The sequence below is a fragment of the Microtus pennsylvanicus genome, chromosome 4, assembly GCF_037038515.1.
Source record: "Microtus pennsylvanicus isolate mMicPen1 chromosome 4, mMicPen1.hap1, whole genome shotgun sequence".
NCBI lineage: Eukaryota > Metazoa > Chordata > Mammalia > Rodentia > Cricetidae > Microtus > Microtus pennsylvanicus.
In genome coordinates this window covers 108,233,408-108,252,197 of record NC_134582.1, presented here as the reverse complement: position 1 = coordinate 108,252,197, position 18,790 = coordinate 108,233,408, and the positions used below count along the sequence as shown (strand labels likewise).

At 42.5% G+C, this 18,790-nt stretch overlaps 1 protein-coding gene across 8 annotated transcripts in view; it reads left to right on the top strand.

Moving 5' to 3' along the window:
- Window positions 1–18,790, top strand: part of Elmo1 (engulfment and cell motility 1) — a 532,076-nt gene that overhangs the window by 114,464 nt on the left and 398,822 nt on the right. For all 8 annotated transcript variants that reach the window (XM_075970127.1, XM_075970130.1, XM_075970129.1 and 5 more), the window contains 2 exons: window positions 5,044–5,084; window positions 6,094–6,166. In XM_075970127.1, coding sequence (XP_075826242.1) covers window positions 5,044–5,084; window positions 6,094–6,166 — 114 coding nt within the window. The remainder of the gene's footprint in view (window positions 1–5,043; window positions 5,085–6,093; window positions 6,167–18,790) is intronic.

Below are 18,790 nucleotides of genomic sequence, written 5' to 3'. Positions count from 1 at the left end.
AAGGCTTTCTTGGCAGCAGACCGTGGAAGGCCTTGCATGTCAAACTTAGGAATTTATATACTTCATAGATAGCAGTGATCACTAAAAATCCATGTAAGATGTTAGAAGAGACACACGAGTAAAATTTGAGTGAAAATTTGAATTTTGTTTAAATAAAACTAGAGATGTGGAGACTTAATTTGCAGGCCTCTGGGACTTACACCCCATAACGAAGGTGGTAGGTACAACTCGGAAAGAGAAAGAGGTTGTGATAATAGTAATGACCCCATAAGATGTGCTGTTTTGTAAATGTTTGTGTCATAGAAGGGAGCAGAAGAAGGCGAAAGCAGGACAAGTTCTCAGAAATGTGCCTGGAATCTTCACCAACCCCGCAACTGACAAAGGTCTGATCTCCAAAATATATAAAGATCTCAAGAAACTAGACTGTAAAAGGCTAATCAACCCAATTATAAAATGGGGCATTGAGCTGAACAGAGAATTCTCAACAGAAGAACTTCAAATGGCCAAAAGACACTTAAGGTCATGCTCAACTTCCTTAGCGATCAGGGAAATGCAAATCAAGACAACTTTAAGATACCATCTTACACCTGTCAGAATGGCTAAAATAGAAAACACCAATGATAGCCTTTGTTGGAGAGGTTGTGGAGAAAGGGGTACACTCATCCATTGCTGGTGGGAATGCAAACTTGTGCAACCACTTTGGAAAGCAGTGTGGCGGTTTCTCAGGAAATTCGGGATCAACTTACCCCTGGACCCAGCAATACCACTCTTGGGAATATATCCAAGAGAGGCCTTATCATACAACAAAAGTATATGCTCTACGATGTTCATAGCAGCATTGTTTGTGATAGCCAGAACCTGGAAACAACCTAGATGCCCTTCAATGGAAGAATGGATGAAGAAAGTATGGAATATATACATATTAGAGTACTACTCAACAATAAAAACAAGGACTTCTTGAATTTTGCATGCAAATGGATGGAAATAGAAAACACTATCCTGAGTGAGGTAAGCCAGACCCAAAAAGAGGAACATGGGATGTACTCACTCATATTTGGTTTCTAGCCATAAACCAAGGACATTGAGCCCATAATTAGTGATCCTAGAGAAGCTTAATAAGGAGAACCCAAAGAAAAACATATAGGCATCCTCTTGAATATTAACCTTCAGCAAGCGATGAAAGGAGACAGAGACAGAGACAGAGACAGAGACCCACATTGGAGCACAGGACTGAAATCTCAAGGTCCAAATCAGGAGCAGAAGGAGAGAGAGAGCACGAGCAAGGAACTCAGGACCGCAAGGGGTGCACCCACACACTGAGACAATGGGGATGTTCTACTGGGAACTCACCAAGACCAGCTGGCCTGGGTCTGGAAAAGCCTGGGATAAAACCGGATTCTCTGAACATAGCGGACAATGAGGACTAATGAGAACTCAAGAACAATGGCAATGGGTTTCTGATCCTACTGCACGCACTGGCTTTGTGGGAGCCTAGGCAGTTTGGATGCTCAACTTACTAGACCTGGATGGAGGTGGAAGTTCCTTGGACTTCCCACAGGACAGGGAACCCTGATTGCTTTTCGGGCTGAGGGGGGGGGGGGACTTAATTGGGGGAGGTGGAGGGAAATGGGAGGCGGTGGCGGGGAAGAGACAGAAATCTTTAATAAATAAATAAATTAAAAAAAAAAAGAAATGTGCCTGGAAGATCTGCTAAATTAAGTACCCGGAGTGTAGGAATTTGTAGACAATGAGTCTGAGCTGACTGTAAAGTTATGGAAGCAGTTACTAATTAAGGGTTGATGTTACAGAAGCTTCTTGTTCTGGAGAAGCAAGTTCAGGATGCCATGGTGGCAGGTGCTGTTGAAGGCTTCATCTAAGGATGGAATTTGGTTGAGACAGCAGGAGTTCTGGAGAAGAGGAGTTCTGAGGAGGAAGAAGAGGAGAGGAAGGAAGTGATTAGGGTGACGTATTGTTGTGACTATCAACAGCACATACACTACAACCGGATATCAGATTTGATTGACCTGAAAAAGTGGGAGCTAATGATTTCCTAGAGCAACCAACAGTGTCAGCTGAGGCTGACAGGAAAAGGAAGCTGTGAACTGCTATGGGCTGTTTGATTAGAGCAGATATGGGAAGGGTCAAAAAGTGGGCCATAGATCCTGTCCCATTCTTATGTAACAGGCATTTTAATTGGCTAAGATGAATTTTGAATGTTCAGCTCACCATTGTTCCTTTTGCTCTGTCAGTGAGAGTTTTTGTTTCATCTTTTTGTATTGAGTTTGCAAGCTTTTTCGACTTTAAGGTCTTTATTCTTTTCATATATCCACCTTCAGAATGTTCCAGATATAATAGTATCCCAGAGTCTTTTTAAACTGGCTTCTGTGTCTATGAATCTGATGTGAATTAAAATCCAAGTCATTGTCTGAGTCCTAGATTTAGAGGATTGGCTTGTTTCGGAACAGTGGCTTTGGAAATCTTGTCCTATTGCGGCAACCATGCCCTTTTGGCTTGATCTCCCTCTCTAGTATGGTTTAAGACTGGAGCCTGGTCTTGTTATTTAGGTCTTGTCTTTGAGGGCACAAGGAGTAAGATTTGGGGCCATAAGACTCTCTGCTAGAACCCATCCTTACGTCCTCATATTCTGAAGGGGTCTACCAACTGGAAATACAAAGTTGCTATCTTACCAGAAGGACTTTTATGTTTGTTTGATATTTTTTGTTTTTAATTTTTGAGATAGTCTTACTGTATATCCCAAGTTGAGCTTGAATTTGAGATCCTCTTGCTTCTGTCTCCAGAATCCTGGAATTAGAGACCTGTATCCGAGAAAATTTTGTTCATAAAGTTTCTTGCCATTTGGTTCTAAGAACACATTTGCTTTCCAGTTCACAGATGCAGTCAGTGGATAGGCCCTGGCAGAGGGCGAGGGCATGTACAACATGTAACTGAACTCTAGAGTCAGGTCAAGATTTCTTTCTTACTCTAAAATGCAATCAACTCAGGATGTCGAAAATACCAGATTCTGGGCATTCCCCAAGAATTCTTAGTTCCCCTGGACATAATGCTGAATGAAATAAGTCAGACTTGAAAAGCCAAATAAAAGTTTTAAGTACTATGAGAACATTAAAATAATCTCAAGTTGAGAATTAAATAGTGTTTGCTGGAGCCTAGAATGGGGTGTGTACACAGTACGGAGAGAGGATGGTTAGTTGGGACAGGGGTGCAGCTGAATAGAAGAGGCTAATTCTAGTGTGGTGCTTGGTGCTGAACCCAGAGCCTCACCCAACCCTCAAAGTATGTGATGATGTACCAGTAAGCCTTTCTCTAGCCCAGGAAAAAGAATAATCAATCTGTAATGTTTTGAAGGACAGTGGGATAGTTGTGTTAAAATAGAATTACTTGAAAAATTTGAAACAGCTAGAAAAATTATTTTGAGTGTTCCCAACACAAAGAAATGATGTGTGTCTAGGGAAATATGTATGTATGTATATATGCATGCATGTATGTATTTACCCGGAGCCAGTTTCTATATACTGTATAGCATGTATTGAAATGTCATGCTGTAGCCCAAACAAGTGCAGATACCATGTCTATGCATATGTATCTAAGTAATTAAACAAAAGAAAAACTTAAAGAAAAAAGCCATCTGGTTCCATTTCCCCACCCACTACGTGCAGAGCTGCAGGCAGAGACAGACATCGCGTTGTGTCCATGGAGGAGAATGTGGTGGTGAAGTTCCTTTGGAGTCCTGCTCATCAGCTCAGTCCTTCAGGGGACTACTGAAGCCTGTGGAGGACCACAGGAGCAACGCCTCGAGCTCTTTTGTAGACAGGCAGCCGTTCGCTCAAGGCCAAGGATGAGCTTTGTCAGCAACACTGGCGGGCAAGGAACCCAACCATTTTAGAACCCTTTACTCTTTAAACGTAATTCCTATTTAGCTATAATCATTTAATTTTCACAACAGCCTTCAGGTTGGGTAGCAGCTCTCCTCATTTACAGATCAGTTAGTGATGTTTAGAAGATTAAGCTAACAACACCTTACACTGCAGACACAGTAGGCTGCCAGTGTCTCAGCTTGCCAGTCTGAGTCAGAATTTCTGGGTATCACGCCGCTAGCTCTTCAGAGGGGCAGGGGCACTTTTTTAATGGGTGCCTTTCCAGCCCAGAACTGTGGGTTGGCATTTGTGTCCTCTCTTTCTGGTATCCGTTCCTTGTCTGGGGTTTCTTCCGGTTGACACCCTCCTCTCATCCCTCTTCCCTTGCTGACAGCTAGTGTCTGCTTGTCTCTCCTCAGTGCATTCCTTCTGCGTGGGGGCAGGCAGAGCACAGCTGTGGCAGTTAGAGCAATAGCACAGCTGTGGTCAGCCGCCAGTTGACGCAGCGGCACATGGTGTCATAATCGCATTTCTCTGGGGACCACAGTTGGGTGAAGAGTCTACATACCTGCAAGAGCAATGCTCTGTCTCCCAAGTCCCATTTGCCACATGTTCTCATAAAATTAGCATGGATCGGCGGCGGGAGAGATGGGTCAATAATTAAAATTTCTCATTGTTCTTCGAGAGTACTCAAGTTAAGTTCCCCAGTACTCACATTAGGTGGCTCCCAACCACTTGTAACTCCAGTTCCAGGGGGCTACAGTCACCTCTGGGTGCACATGAACCCGCCCCCCCAAGCATATAAATAAAAGATAAAATAAATCTTAATAGGAGACTATGAATTAAAGCTTGTTTGCAAAAAAACCAAAGGGCTGTATGCCTGATTCATGGACAACTTGACCTTACAGGCTCCCATTTAATAATAAGACAAACTTAAATATGATGATAATTCTCAGTATAGAACCAAGGACCAGAGTGGTAATGAATAGTTAAATTTCATCGGGCACCTCGTGGTTTGTTACCCCGAGAAAAGTAAGAGACCCATTGGCGGCTACGAGCAGCAAATGTAAATTTTCCTCGCTTAAACTTTTTTTTTTATTAGTAGCTTCTTTTTTGTTTAAAATGTTGAAATGAAACTGACCGTATTTCCTTTTTTTCTCCCTCCCAGAAAAAACCACTGTCTGCAATAATAAAGGAAGTCTGTGATGGGTAAGTGTCACTGTCACTGGGGGCTTGGCTGAGGCCTTCTCGTCTGTGTAGACTAGGCAAATAAAATGCTTGCAGCGGAGTAGCGAACATTCTTCACAGCATTATAAATAAGTGCTAGTCATCCATATGTTCCTAATTCACCACTCAGTCTGTCCAGAGTCACCCACAGTTGCTGTGTGCAGGCTGCACCCCATTCTGCTAGTCTGAAACATTCTTCCTCCAAGGGCCGACTGTGAAGTAGCCGGGTGTTCTGCACCGTAGGCTTGCTTTTGTTTATTTTGGCGAGTCATGCTCTTTGGCCTTCCCAGTAGGGAGCAATCTAAAGGTTCTTGGGGTTAAGCACACACTCCATCTGAAAAAAACTGAAACCACTCATGTGTCAGAGAAGATGCAGAACCTCATATGCCATGGGGCTCTCCTACTTCTCTGCGTGAGCTGACAATCCAAGGGGAGAACACATTTGAAAGTTATCTGCGATGTGTTGACAGGCACAGCAGAACCGGTAATCTGGAATATTCCCTATAAATGTGTAAGACCTGAAACACTTAATTGGAGTGATCCAATAGGTGTCAGCTATACCAAGTGAGAGTTTGGATTCTGAGACAGCTGAAGAGTGTTAATCGCCTATAATGTAAACTGTGTTTATGTCCTTTACTTTTCACTCTCTGTTTCAGTCTTAAAAGAGTGAAGAATGTTGCCTTGGTCCCCCCTCCCCCCGCCCCGTGTTAGTGTGTTAGAGATGAAATGCTAAGAGTAGAACTAGACCTAGGCAATCACCTATGAGACGACTGGGGCCTGGGTAGTGAGGTAGTGAGGGTAAGCCAATGTTGGGGCCTGGGTAGTGAGGGTGGGCCATACCATTTTGTCTTGGGAACTTACTGCCTTGTAAAAAGTACTGTTCTGCCAATTCTAATTCTAGAGAGTTTAATTCATCTCAGTCCTATAAAAACTGCTAAACCAGAAATTGCCACTTTCATGTTTCTGATTACTTATACTTGTGTTTCTAAAGGTGGTCTCTTGCCAACCATGAATACTTTGCACTGCAGCATGCTGATAGCTCAAACTTCTACATCACGGAAAAGGTAGGCACCTGTGTTATATAGTCTGGGCACTCATACTGAAGGGAAGTCAATCGCCTTATTTCTTCTGTTTAGGGCTGGTCAAAATTTTATGTCCCTACCCTCTGTGACAATAGGGTCTGCAGAGCAAAAACTGCTACTTTAGTATTAGAAACATAGTGTTTTTCATTCACGAGTGAAGTTCATTTGTCCTAGCACTTGGAGAGACAGAGGTACGTGAATCTCTATGAGTCTGAGGCCAGCCTGGTCTACGTAAAGAATTCCAGGACAGTCAGGGCTGCATAGAGAGAGTCTATCTTAAAAAACAAAAATAAAAATAAGATAAAAAATTTAAAAAAGAGTGAAGTTCTAGTAGGTTTCTTAGTTTTAACAAACCACATTTTTTTCTTTAATTCTTTTAAATTGCATTTATTTGTTGGGGTGTGAGGGTATGGAGGTCAGAGGACAACTTTCAGGAACGAAGCTTGAGTGGTAAGCTTGGTGACAAGTGCCTTTACCTGCTGATCCATCTTCTACAGCAAATATTTTAATAACCGTTTACTTCTCTTTTTTCAGGGTTTTATTTTTCTCTCTCCATTGTTTTGTTTTTGTTGAAAGTACTTACAACAATTACCAAAATAGTCATGTGAAGTGTGACGTTGTGTGGACGCTCACTGTTTCGTGGCTTTTGGGAGCCTGCTTTTTTTGTGCATGATTTGAACTCTGTTTAATAAGTTTGCTTAGGTGTAGAGATATGTGAGGATTATGAAGGACCCTGAAAGAAAGGAAACAAGTTCTTTGGTATGGGAAGGAGAAATTAGCAATGACTGATCTCCTGTTGTGTGCCAGAAGCTGAAGTAAGCACATCATGTATGTATGCTAATTTTTTCTCAAGATAAAACTCCAGTATAAGAATACTGACTTTATCTGGTTAATTGATAAAAACAATCACTGGAGTCAAGTGGTTAGATCAATACAGGACTTCTGAAGTTAAGAAGGAGCTTAAGGTCTTTGTGCATCTAGAATTTCATCTTCGGAAGTTTCTGAAACAGTTTAGGATCCCACTAAACTCTTGAGCACTTGCTGAGGTATAAAGGAACCGAGTGTCCTCATGGATGGACATCTTGTGGTGTTGATGGCGAAGGAGGGAAGAGACCGGTCAGCTCCTGCCACCTGGTCCCCTGGCTGGAGCTGGAACCAATGAGAACACAATGCCCTTGAGAAGGGAAGATTGGGTGACCTCAGGTTCTAAAATGTGATAGACCTTATTTGTCCCAGTCAGCAGTTTCTGGGGTGACCTTGGGATTTCCTCATGAGTCAGATGGTGGGAGGTGAAAACAGTGCAGTGTCCTGCTTGGATCTTACTGGCTGTCCCTGCAGGCGGTGGCCCTTTGGTTATCAGGACTACTTTACTTAGATACCTGGAAATGCCTTCAGAAATTACCTTTTCTTCCCAGAAGGACTCTGGGACTTTCAAGAGTGACCAAGTTTTTTTTTTTTTTTTTTTTTTTTTTTTTTTTTCATATTGCTGGCTGCAGGTGGAGAATTAGTAGTTGGACTTGGTTTCCTGGAAGGTGTTAGCTGTCTTTAAGTATACCTTTGGTTTCTTTAATTTAATCCATAAAAACTTAGTTTTCCTCCAAATTTTTCTGAATATGTTTTACTTTTGCTGCATCTATATAATTTACACACTATTCTCTGTGAGATAAAGAGGATATAAATAAAGGAAAGTTAAATGTTGGCAGTTACATTTTATCACTGTGGTTTTATTCATCATCGGCCATGGGCAAAGCCTTAAACATGAGAATACAATAGAGTCTCTTAGAGTGTATATCCTGTGTTTTTGTGAAATATTTTCCTCATATACCTGCATAGTGAACATGTAGATTGAACTGATTCTTCAACCCGTGTTGTGATAAGCTTGTTCACAAATGGCCCCGTCTTTGACTAATGAATGTTGACTTGTGTCAACCTGTGGCTGTTATATCCCCTAAACAAAGAAAGGCCCTGAGCATAATCATCTCAGGGAGAGAGGGAACTTCTCACAAGGGCAGGTTTTCAAATCCAAACACCAGACATTGAACGGGTGAACTTTGGAGAGGTCCTGGATGTTTCCATTTAAGGAGCTCTGCAGGAAATGCTGCTGTAGTATAGACAAGGATTTCCCAAAGAAGAGAGAGCCCTTGTGCTTCAAGGACAGACAGGTCTCTTTTCTAAAATGCTCGACCTAAACCCATGGAACAAGGTGCGCTCTGATCCAAAGTGGTTACAATGCTAGATTGAGGAGTATATGTTTGCACTGCCATTTCTTAGAGTGATTTTTAAAATCACTATCAATACCGTCATATAGCATTGTATCATCTTTTTTTTTTGAGCTGAAATTCATATACACTCAGAAAACCTAAACTGCTAAGAACAGGGGTACACTCAGTATTTTTGAGGCATTGTAATCATTTTTGGAGGGGGATCTTGTTGCCTAAGAGATTCTTACCGTTGGGTTTAAAGGAACTGCCCGCGTGTCTGCCGTCAAGTTCTTCAGCCACAGTCGCAGAGATTAGCCTTTTATGAAGAGTTTAGAGAGTGAGAAAACTCATCCTCCCAGTCCTCGTCCTTGGTTTGTAAATAGCGTTTCGCCACTCTCTCGTCCAGCTGTGCGTGCTTCTGCAAGCACCGAGCTAGCCATGTGCAGCATAGGACACCACAGTGGATCTTGACCCCTTGGGGGTCAAACCTGGGTTACTCTCAGTCTGTATCTCAGTTCTCGCAAATTGCTTCTCTCTGAAAATAGGGACCTTTTTTTCCATTCTTAAAATAGCATAGTTAACATCCTCTCGTTACTTACAGCCCGGTGAGTTGTTAGGTAATATCTGCGTCTCCATGGTTACCGGTGACTAATTTTTGAAACTTGTGGATGCCATTAGTTTCTGACTTTCACTTGCTATGAAATGGTTGTCCTCTTCCTGACAAAAATCACCTGTAATTTAAAAGGGAAAATATTCTCCAGCCCTGGCCCATCATGGGGAACACGTGAGGGGATTGAGGGATGTTTGAATGTCAATAAGGAACCCCTCCTCCACCTACTTTTCTCATGTTATCTGAACCCATTTTCTAAAATAGTTCTCATTTGCATGGGGACAATGTCATGTTAAGGAACATTTTGTAGAAGTATATTATGAAAAGTGTAGGGGACTTTAAAAAGTATCTATTTGCAAGTTCAAATTCTGGCCCAGAAACATAAATTGCAGGATAGATGAATGGTGTGTATGTTCATGAGTTTGTGTGTGTGTGTGTGTGTGTGTGTGTGTGTGTGTGTGTGTGTGTGTGTGAGAGAGAGAGAGAGAGAGAGAGAGAGAGAGAGAGAGAGAGAGAGAGAGAAAGCACGCATACATATGTGCCTGTACATACACACATATGTGACTGTGTTTCAGTGAAAGTTCTCTTTTGAGTAAAAATGGCAGTGAGAGAGGGTTCAACTTTTTAGCCATCACCTTCATCATAGTCTCATGAGCTAAGCATCTTCATTTAAATGGAGAAATAAGGGAAGTTATAGGATGATTGGTTTAGGCCAGACACAGCAAAGGTGACCAAGCCCAGCCTGGCCCCCGTAGCCCTGCTCCCAGAGCTGTGGGAATCTCTCTGCTCCCTGGGCGCTTGTGTGTGGAGGAATACCCTTTCTTTGCTGACATCTGGTTGGCCATCTCCATCCAGATTGCCTCAGGAGTCACAGGATAACAGCACCACTGTTAGCAGTGTCAGTGTGTGACTTCCTTATCCTGGTGCATTGTGGGCATTTATATCAGGTGTAACCTCTGTGAACTCACTAAAGAGTTATAAACCCTTTTACCTGCCTTTGCTATGGATTATGTGGCTCTCGGAGGGAAAAGTACTGTGATTGTACTAATGGTATCTTTTCTTTTTAAGGGAAATGAGAAAAGTGCCTTGTTCTCTTTAAGTATGAAGAAAGGGGTGGAGGAAACATGGTGAGGGATGTACTTTTGGATAACTGAGGTTGTGCCATATTTGTGAAATGGTATTTGGCTACTCTCTGTCAAGACCAACTCAATTATGTATGAACTAGAGAGATTCATTAGCATAAATTCAGTAAATCTGTTATCTGGTAATCGCAGAGATGTGATGAGCTTCCTGCAGTGTCTCTGCAAAGCTGCCCTGGAGCCTCTGGAGGAAGGATGGTTGTTTGGGGGACACCAGTGTTCTGCTGTCCCCTTCGATGTCCTCTGGTTTCTCAGCCTGTGCTCCAGAATTCCTGTCAGACAGCGCTGTGTGGCCTCTGGGATGGGGCATCCTGTCCTGGGAGATTATTGTGAAAATTCCATTGTCACTTTAGTCATATGTCATCAGAGTAAAACCAGTGTCCGGAAAGCACCGAAGTTCCGTGACAAGCAGAGAGGAAAGCCGGTGTGGGAGTCAGTGAGAGCAATGGAGAGCCAAGCTTCCTGTGCTGATTTCCACCTCAGGTTTCTTTTGCCTGAGTTTCATCCTTGTCAGAGGACCTGTGGAGGCTGCCAGTCAACCCCGCCCCTGACTGAAACCTCTGTGTACTGATCTTTGTGATCGACAGACAGGTCAAGAACCTTCTCAAAGACAGGCATTTCAAATTGAGCAAGCCCAAGCCCCGGCTGGTTATAAGTTTCCTAGGCCAGCAAGGTTCTTCTGTAAGAGTCAGGATTTTTTTGATTAGGAGTCACTGTTGCTTGCTCAGCAAACTTTACACCTCAGCCTGTGCTCTGTTGACACCTGAGGAGCTGGCCAGTTGGCCTAGCTCTTAGCACATGGAAGTAAAGAGAAAGGCTCCTGGACCTCATCTTCAGCTCTTGTGGGATCCCTAACCTAGGCATTTCTCTCCTTGGTCTCTCCTCCCACTCTGACCCTCCAGACTGGTGTATCTTCTGCAAAGCATGATATGCTGCTGAACTCCGTGCTTGTGTTGTGACCCAAGCAGACATGTGTTAACAGTGCTGACAGAGGCCATGTTAGCTACTTGCGTATTTGATCTCAGCCTTTGTCAAGCAAAGGTCTCTTATAGTCAACCTGCTTGTCTCAGGCTCATTGCTCATATCTGGAGTGGCCAGAATGAAATGGCCATGCCGGGAGGAAAGAGACACACATGAATACATTTAATAAAAGAAACATGTCAAGTGTCCAGTGTGTTTCAGGTGCTGGGCTAAGCTTTGGGTACAGTTCCATGGTCCCAGCCTTCCTGATTCTCACAGACAGATACTCACCTGTATCGTTTGATTACATTGACATTAAGTGCCACAGAGGAAATAAAGTCTTCAGGAAGTGACATTTAGGCGAAGGTCTAAAGAGAACAGAGGGTGGAGATACAGACAGCAGTAAAATGACTCAAGTTAGTAGCTGGGTGTGAACTCTCAGAGCTTGGGAGGCTATTATAAGAATATTGCCCTGCTTTTGAGGCCAGCCTGATCTACATACTGAGATCCTGTCTCAGATGAACAAAGCCAAACTCAATCATAGAATAAAACCACACAAACAACAGACCCAGATTATTTACTTGCAAAGAGAAGGAAGAAAGAAAGACTGAGGTGGGCTAATTTATAGCTGAGCAGTTTTGCATAAGCCACAACTGTTACAGGCCTTTTCATGGTGTTTTAAGACCTGTAGCTTTATTCTAAAACTAAATGAAAGCTCTGAGGTAATTTTCAGCTGGACTTGACCACACATGCTTGGGCTGTTAATACTCTGATTTTGTTGGAAGCGTCAGTCAGTCTATGGTAGAAACCGTGAGAAAACCCAGTTCATTGTGGATGGTAAAAGAATTCAAGGTTGGCTTGAAATACACAGAGAGACCGACACAAATGCTGGCTTTATTCTTGAATCCAAGGATAACATGGGACCAGATAGGAGAGCTGAGATACCTGCTTTCATCAAGGCGCAGTGGTGCACACCTTTAACTGCAGCACTCAGGAGGCAGAGGCAGGTGGATCTGTGATTTTGAAGTAGACCTGGTCTACATGGAGAACTCCAGACTAGCTAGGGATACAGAGTGAGACTCTGCTCTTTAAAAAAAAAAATAAGGAAGAAATATCTGCCTTCATAAGGCTTACTGCTTATCACCTCCTTGGCAGCTTACTAATGTTTATAATGAGACTTTATACTTGAATCAAAGTGCTCTTTACTCATTTCAAATGATGTCTTCTTAATAAGTTTATTTTCATAGCCAGATAAAATGTCAGTACTTATACTGTTATAGAAATCACTTGGGATACAGGTGTTCCTAATTTCAAATACATGTATTTTCTAAGTTAGATTAGGAAAAAAAATAGAAAAAAATACATGCAGTATTTCCCCATAGATTAGTATGCAGAATATAGGAAAGAGGAGTTTGTTTTTTTAGATTTGACAGCTTAGTGTGTGTTGCATTGAGTGAGATAATTAAGACACAGTGTTAGTCCCCATTGAAGTTTCTGTCTTGAGACAGATTAGTTGATATCACCTGATGATAGAAAAACCTTGTGTTAGTTAAGATTATTATGGAAATAATTTGAATTTTATAGGTGGATGATCGAACCATTATAATTCTGTGCCTTATGAAAACACTGTTGTCGTGTGGGATGTGATGCTTCTGCTCTTGTTCTCTAATGTTACTATTGAGCTGTAGTTCATACACCCTAAAATACAGCTGTCTTAGTTATTTCTCTCTTGCTGTGACAAAACACTATGAGAAGACAACTCAAGGAGAAAAAGAATTTATTTGGGGCTCGCAGTTTCAAAGGATGAGTCCTTGACCATCGTGATAGGGAGCCTGGCAGCTGGTAGGCAGACATAGCATTGGGGCAGTGACTGAGAGCCTGCATCTCATCCAGAGGCACCAGGCAGAAAGAGGGGGAGGGTCGCGAGGGGGGGGAGGGACAGAGACCGAGGCAGAGAACATGTGCACACTAATTGGGAATGGCTTGGGCTATTGAAACTTCAAAGCCCATCCTCAGTGACACACCCACCAACAAGGCTATACCTCCTAATCCTTTCGAAAGAGTTCTACCAACTGGGGGCCAAGTATTCACGTGTAGAAGCCTGTGGGGGCCATTGTTATTCAGATGACTTCCATAAGTGAACAGTGCAGTAGTTTTTCTGTCCTGCTCTATCGTTTTAGCAAATCCATGACATTATTGTGCAGGACATTTCTATCTTCTAAAACAGCAGCTCTCAGACTTGAAGGCAGAACTAAGATTTGTCCAGCAGCTCATAGTGAAGACGCTGACACTTCTAACTAGTGAGGATCTCCCTAGCATAATGCTGTGCTCTGGTGGATGGAGGCATAGACTCTGAATCCGAAGATATAGAACATCCAAGAGACTCATCAGCTTCTATGCATACTGAAGTTTCCAGAAAGGAAGGCTTTGACCCTGACTTAAAGTATTGCTGACACCCTTCCCCCAGGCCACATACTATTTTTCATTAAATAAAGGGCAAGTCACATGTGACACATTTTCCGACAGCTGGAACCTTTGGACATCACTGTTTATGGGAGTCAGCTACTAGGAACGGAGGTCGGAGCCGCTCCAGGAAAAGCAGTTGGAAATAGGTCCTCTTGTAAGCTGTTTGCAACATGCGAACCATAAGCCAAGAATTGCTACTCCCAACCCCCTACATTTTTGAGTTTCTCTAATTGGAAGTCCCAAAGATTGTTAGTATTAATATTTACTTTAAGAGCATATTGGATTTTTTTCCCGGTTCAATAGTTGAAGATCAAAGGCAGGGGTTCAGTCAAGGGTGAAATGCTAGTTACAGAATGTATGTCTTGCTACTTGGTTCTGGAAAGATAGCCGCAGTAGAATAAAATTAGGGCTGTTGGGCTCCCTCTGCCCTTTCTGAATCCATCAGGCGTGACACAAGATCTCAGTCTCTCAGATTGTCCTGACTATGCAGCCCTGGCACTGTTCTCCAGCCAGCTACCGCCCTTGCTGTCAGTGGCACCCCGCCTATATTCTGGTGCCTTGGCTCTTAGTGACTCAAACTAAATTTGCAGTAAACATTCTGAAGTCTCTAAAAACATTTTTTGGGGTGGTTTTGGAGCTTTGTAATTACAGTTTGAGAATTGGATAACAGCTCTCATTTTGAATTACTCAGTGTTTTTCCTTTAGTGAGGCCTTGGAAATGCATAAACTTGGAGATGAAGGAAAAAGACAGTCTAAGTTGAATACCATAAATGAGGGGGCGTGAGCAAGCAGGGCAGTGATGCCATCGGCATTGCTCAGATAGCAGTGGGTTTTTTGACATGTTATTTAAGCTTACCACTGCCTCGTGGATATGGGCTATAACGGGATGATTACATAGATGGAAGCCTTGTTTGCCTGGGCTCTGTGGCTTGTGCTTGGTAAGATATGGCGGCTTCTAGAATTACAGGCCAAGACAAATGCCAGAGGTCATGATGATTCCGTGTTCTCCAGTTTGGCCATTAAACCAATGAATAGATTGACTCAGTCGCAGAAACATTTAACTGTGTGGTGTTCAGATGCAGAGTGAGGGACCCGTGGACTTTCTTCAAAGATAGACTGCCTCCCTGACTTCCTCCAAAGACAGATTTCTCCCTGACTGCAAATGACCCTGGAGACTCTAACCTACCCTTCCCAAATCCAAACAGGCAAAAGTGAGACAGACACATATACTCATTCTCGAAGCGATCAGTTCAATGCATGGCCTTGTCTATTATCACATGTTCAAAAGCCAGCGTCATATTGCAAAGCTTCTAAGAAAACCCTGCTTGTGTTTTTATGCTAGGGACAGAAAATTTATTTTTAAGTACTTATTAGGTTTTCTTTTTCAGGGTGAGGATGGAAGTCCTATGTGAGTGATATTGTTTTGTTTTTGGTATGTGTGTGTGTGTGTAGGAAATTAAAAACACAACGTTATTTTGTTGCGTTAAGTGACCCTTTTGATTTTTGTAGTGTATTATTTCTACCTTGCTTTATATTTTTAAAGCATTTGCTAGAACCTGTCAAAGGGAACTTATGATTACTAATGGTTATGTTTAACAATAGGAAAACCATTCATTATTCTCTGCCCTCCAAGATCAAAACCCAAGCTAGATGCCCTCACCTTGTGTTATCTCAGTGTCTAGAACTCTGCTCAATGGAAAATTCATAGAAGAATGGGTATCTGTGACTGTCATAAGCCAGTAACCCGAGGTCCGGTGTAAGAGACAGGCATGGGCAGGAGCATACAGGAAGGGAGGAAAGGAAGAAAGGCAGAGTTAGGTCAGGAGCCTGTGGGAAGAGCAGAGGATGGAGATTTTTGTCTTTCCTAGGAAAAGCAGTGTGCCTGCAGGGTTATAGAGGTGGTATATGGACCTCTAGGTTTCTGTTCTTTGCACCATGGTCAGTTAAGATATAATAATTACTGTATAATGTAATTTTTCCCTACTGATTTCCGTTGTTCTAGTTATCTTTTGCAGTCACACCCTCCAAAACCCTATGCAATTAGTAACAAAACAAAAACTCATTCCTGGTGGCAGTGCTAGCTTATGCTTGTTAAGGTTGTTGGTCAGGAATTTGGATGTGACTTTTCATTATTTGGCATCTGGGGCCACAGGTTGGAAGCCATATGGTAGAATTGTATAGAAGTGCTCATGCCTAGCTCCTAGGCTGTGATGACTCAAATGACTGGCCTCAGAGAGGATGGTAAACTGAGATCTCTGCTCCCTAGCACCCTGTGACATTCCTATGTGGCTTGGGATTTCTCCTGGCATGGCGGCAGTGTTCTCAGGCACAGCTATATTAGACAGAGACTGTTTTGCAGAGAGTAAAGCAGCAGCCGTGTGGCTTCTTGTGGCATAGCCTCAGAGATCCTGAGTAGTAGTCACGACTACTGTTTTCTGTATTCTGTTTGTCTAAGCACTCATGGCCTGCCCAAACTCAAGGGCCAAGATCTAGACTGTTCTTGCCCATGGAAGGTGTAGTAAAGAACCTAGAGGGCTTGCTGGAAAAACTTCCTGCCATTCTTGCCATTTCTGTCAGGGAAAAGTAGTTAGGTAGACATCTTTCCAGAGGTTATCCAAGAAGAAACTGGCTTCTACTTTTGATAGATTCCAACTGCTTAAGCAGAGAGAAAGAACAAAAGGAAACACTATAAGAAAGCATATGTCATAAAAATGTATGGTGGCAGTGAATGATGGGCACACAAGGAAATGTCTTTGAGTCTGGAGTGATGGCTCAGCAGTTAACAGCACTTGCTGCTCTTATACATAACCTGGGATATTCCTAGCACCCGCATGATGGTTCACAAACACCTGTAACTCCAATTCCAGGGGATTTGATGCCTTCTTTTGGTCTCCTTGGATACCAGATACACATGTGACATACAGAGATACATCCAAGCAAAAACTCATACGAACACTGACAGACACACACACACACATACATAGTACATACATACATACTATGTACATTTACATAAATTCCTTCTTCTGGCCTCTTTGGGTACCAGACATACATGTGATACACAGACATATACCCAGGCAAAACACTCATATGAATGTAAACAAACAGATAAATTTGAGACAGAAAAGATTCCTGTTGACCTTTCTTAACCGTGGAGGCAGGAAAGCAACAGAGCTGTGTGTTCTCAGCAGCATTTATTAGGCGCTTGGATTTGAATGCAGGTTTGGGGGAAGCTTTCTTGGGTCCTTTCTTCTCTGTCTTGGTTTCAGTAACTGCTTGTCACGGTTAAACTTGGTGCTGTGGCTCATAGTGATCCTGAGCCTACTGTGACAGAAGTCAGGGTAACCTTGGTTATCAAGTATAATAAAAGGCACCTTCTCTTTTATGGAAATGGGGGAAAAGGCAATAAAGTGAACTTTAAAAGTTTAATTGTTTGTGCAAAATTTGGTGGAGCACACCTGCTACAGACTTGGGGAGCAGAAGCAGGAAGATCGTTGTGAGTTTAGGACTGCCTGGTCTACAGGGGAGTTCTGGGACAGCCAGGATTATATAGTGAGATCTTGTCCTTTTTTTTTTAAAGTTTTTTTGTTTGTGGTCTTATCCCCAAATTTTTATTTCATTGTGTTATAAATGGACAGAGATAACTTCCTGTTCAATTGCTTTATTTTTTTATTTGTGTTCTGTGCTTGAGTGACTGTGTGTGTGTGTGTGTGTGTGTGTGTGTGTGTGTGTGTGTGTATAATCGCACTCATCCCGTGGCATTCATGCAGAGCCCAGAAGACAACTTTTGGGATTCTGTTCTCTCTGTCAACTGGAAAGGGAGATGGAATTCAGGTCATCAGGTCTGCACCACAATTGCTTCCACCCACTGAGCCTTCTCTCCAGTCCCCTAAATTTTCTTTCAATGTATTTCTTCTCTTTTTCATTCTCTGCTTTTCTAGCATATTCTCTGTCCTTTCAGATTCTTTTCCTTATACTTAATTGCCTTTCCTTTTTCTGTGACCTCCTTCTGATTTCACTCTCTTCCAGTTCTTCCCTACTGTCCATTGGTTACCAGCTGTATATAAAAAAGATTTTCTCTTCCTACTCTGTCCAATGGATGCCGCTGCTTCTTCACCTTCCTCCATCCTCCTTCTCTTCCTTCTTCACCTTCCTCCATCCTCCTCCTCTTTCTTCTTCTTCACCTTCCTCCATCCTCCTCCTCTTTCTTCTTCACCTTCCTCCATCCTCCTCCTCTTTCTTCTTCACCTTCCTCCATCCTCCTCCTCTTTCTTCTTCACCTTCCTCCATCCTCCTCCTCTTTCTTCTTCACCTTCCTCCATCCTCCTTCTCTTTCTTCTTCACCTTCCTCCATCCTCATTCTCTTTCTTCTTCATCCTCATCCATCCTCCTCTTTCTTCTTCACCTTCCTCCACTTTCCTCCTCTCTCATCCTTCTCCTCTATCGTCCTCCTTCATCCTCTTCCTCCATCGTCCTCTTTTGTCGTCCTCCTCCTACCTCCTCATCCTCTCCTCCTCCTTCTTTGTCCTCCTTCTTCATCCTCCCCCTCCTTCTTTGTCCTCTTCTTTTGTGAGTATGCTTGAGATAGAACTTAAAGCCTAGCATGTGCTTAATATGTTTACTATTGAGCTAAATTCCCAGGCCTCTTCTTTTTAAAAATGACTTTTTTGCATTTATTTATTTATATGTGTGGGGGTGTGCACCATACATAGGCATCATGTAGAAGTCAAAAGACAACAGGGCAGATGCGTTAATATACAGTGTCTGTTTCACTATGTAATGAAGATTAAATGAAATAATGCTAGCAACATAGTGTAGTTCCACAGTGAGTCATGTTTTCTATTGTCAAACTTTGTAAAGAATGAAAAATAGCCATTTCAGTCTGGCTGACACCTGATTTGTATTTGCCACTTTGAGCCGTACCATTCTTTATTTTGTTCATTCTTTCTGCTCTCATAAAGCAATGCCCAAGTATTCAGTTTATAAAGTGTTTTGGTAATTCCTTAATTATGCTTATAAACTATAAGTGGAAGTTGAACGCTAACTCTCAGAAAATGTGTCACCCAGGATCATTGGTAGCCTCTATTTATTGGCAAGCCCCTAGGTGCCAGGCACCTTATGAGTTATTTTGTTTAAGGATTTAGAAGTCCTAGGACTTTGGGGGAATTTCAGGTCATGAAGTTATGAAGCATCAAAATTAGAACTGAAGGCAAGGTCCCCAGTGTTTCCA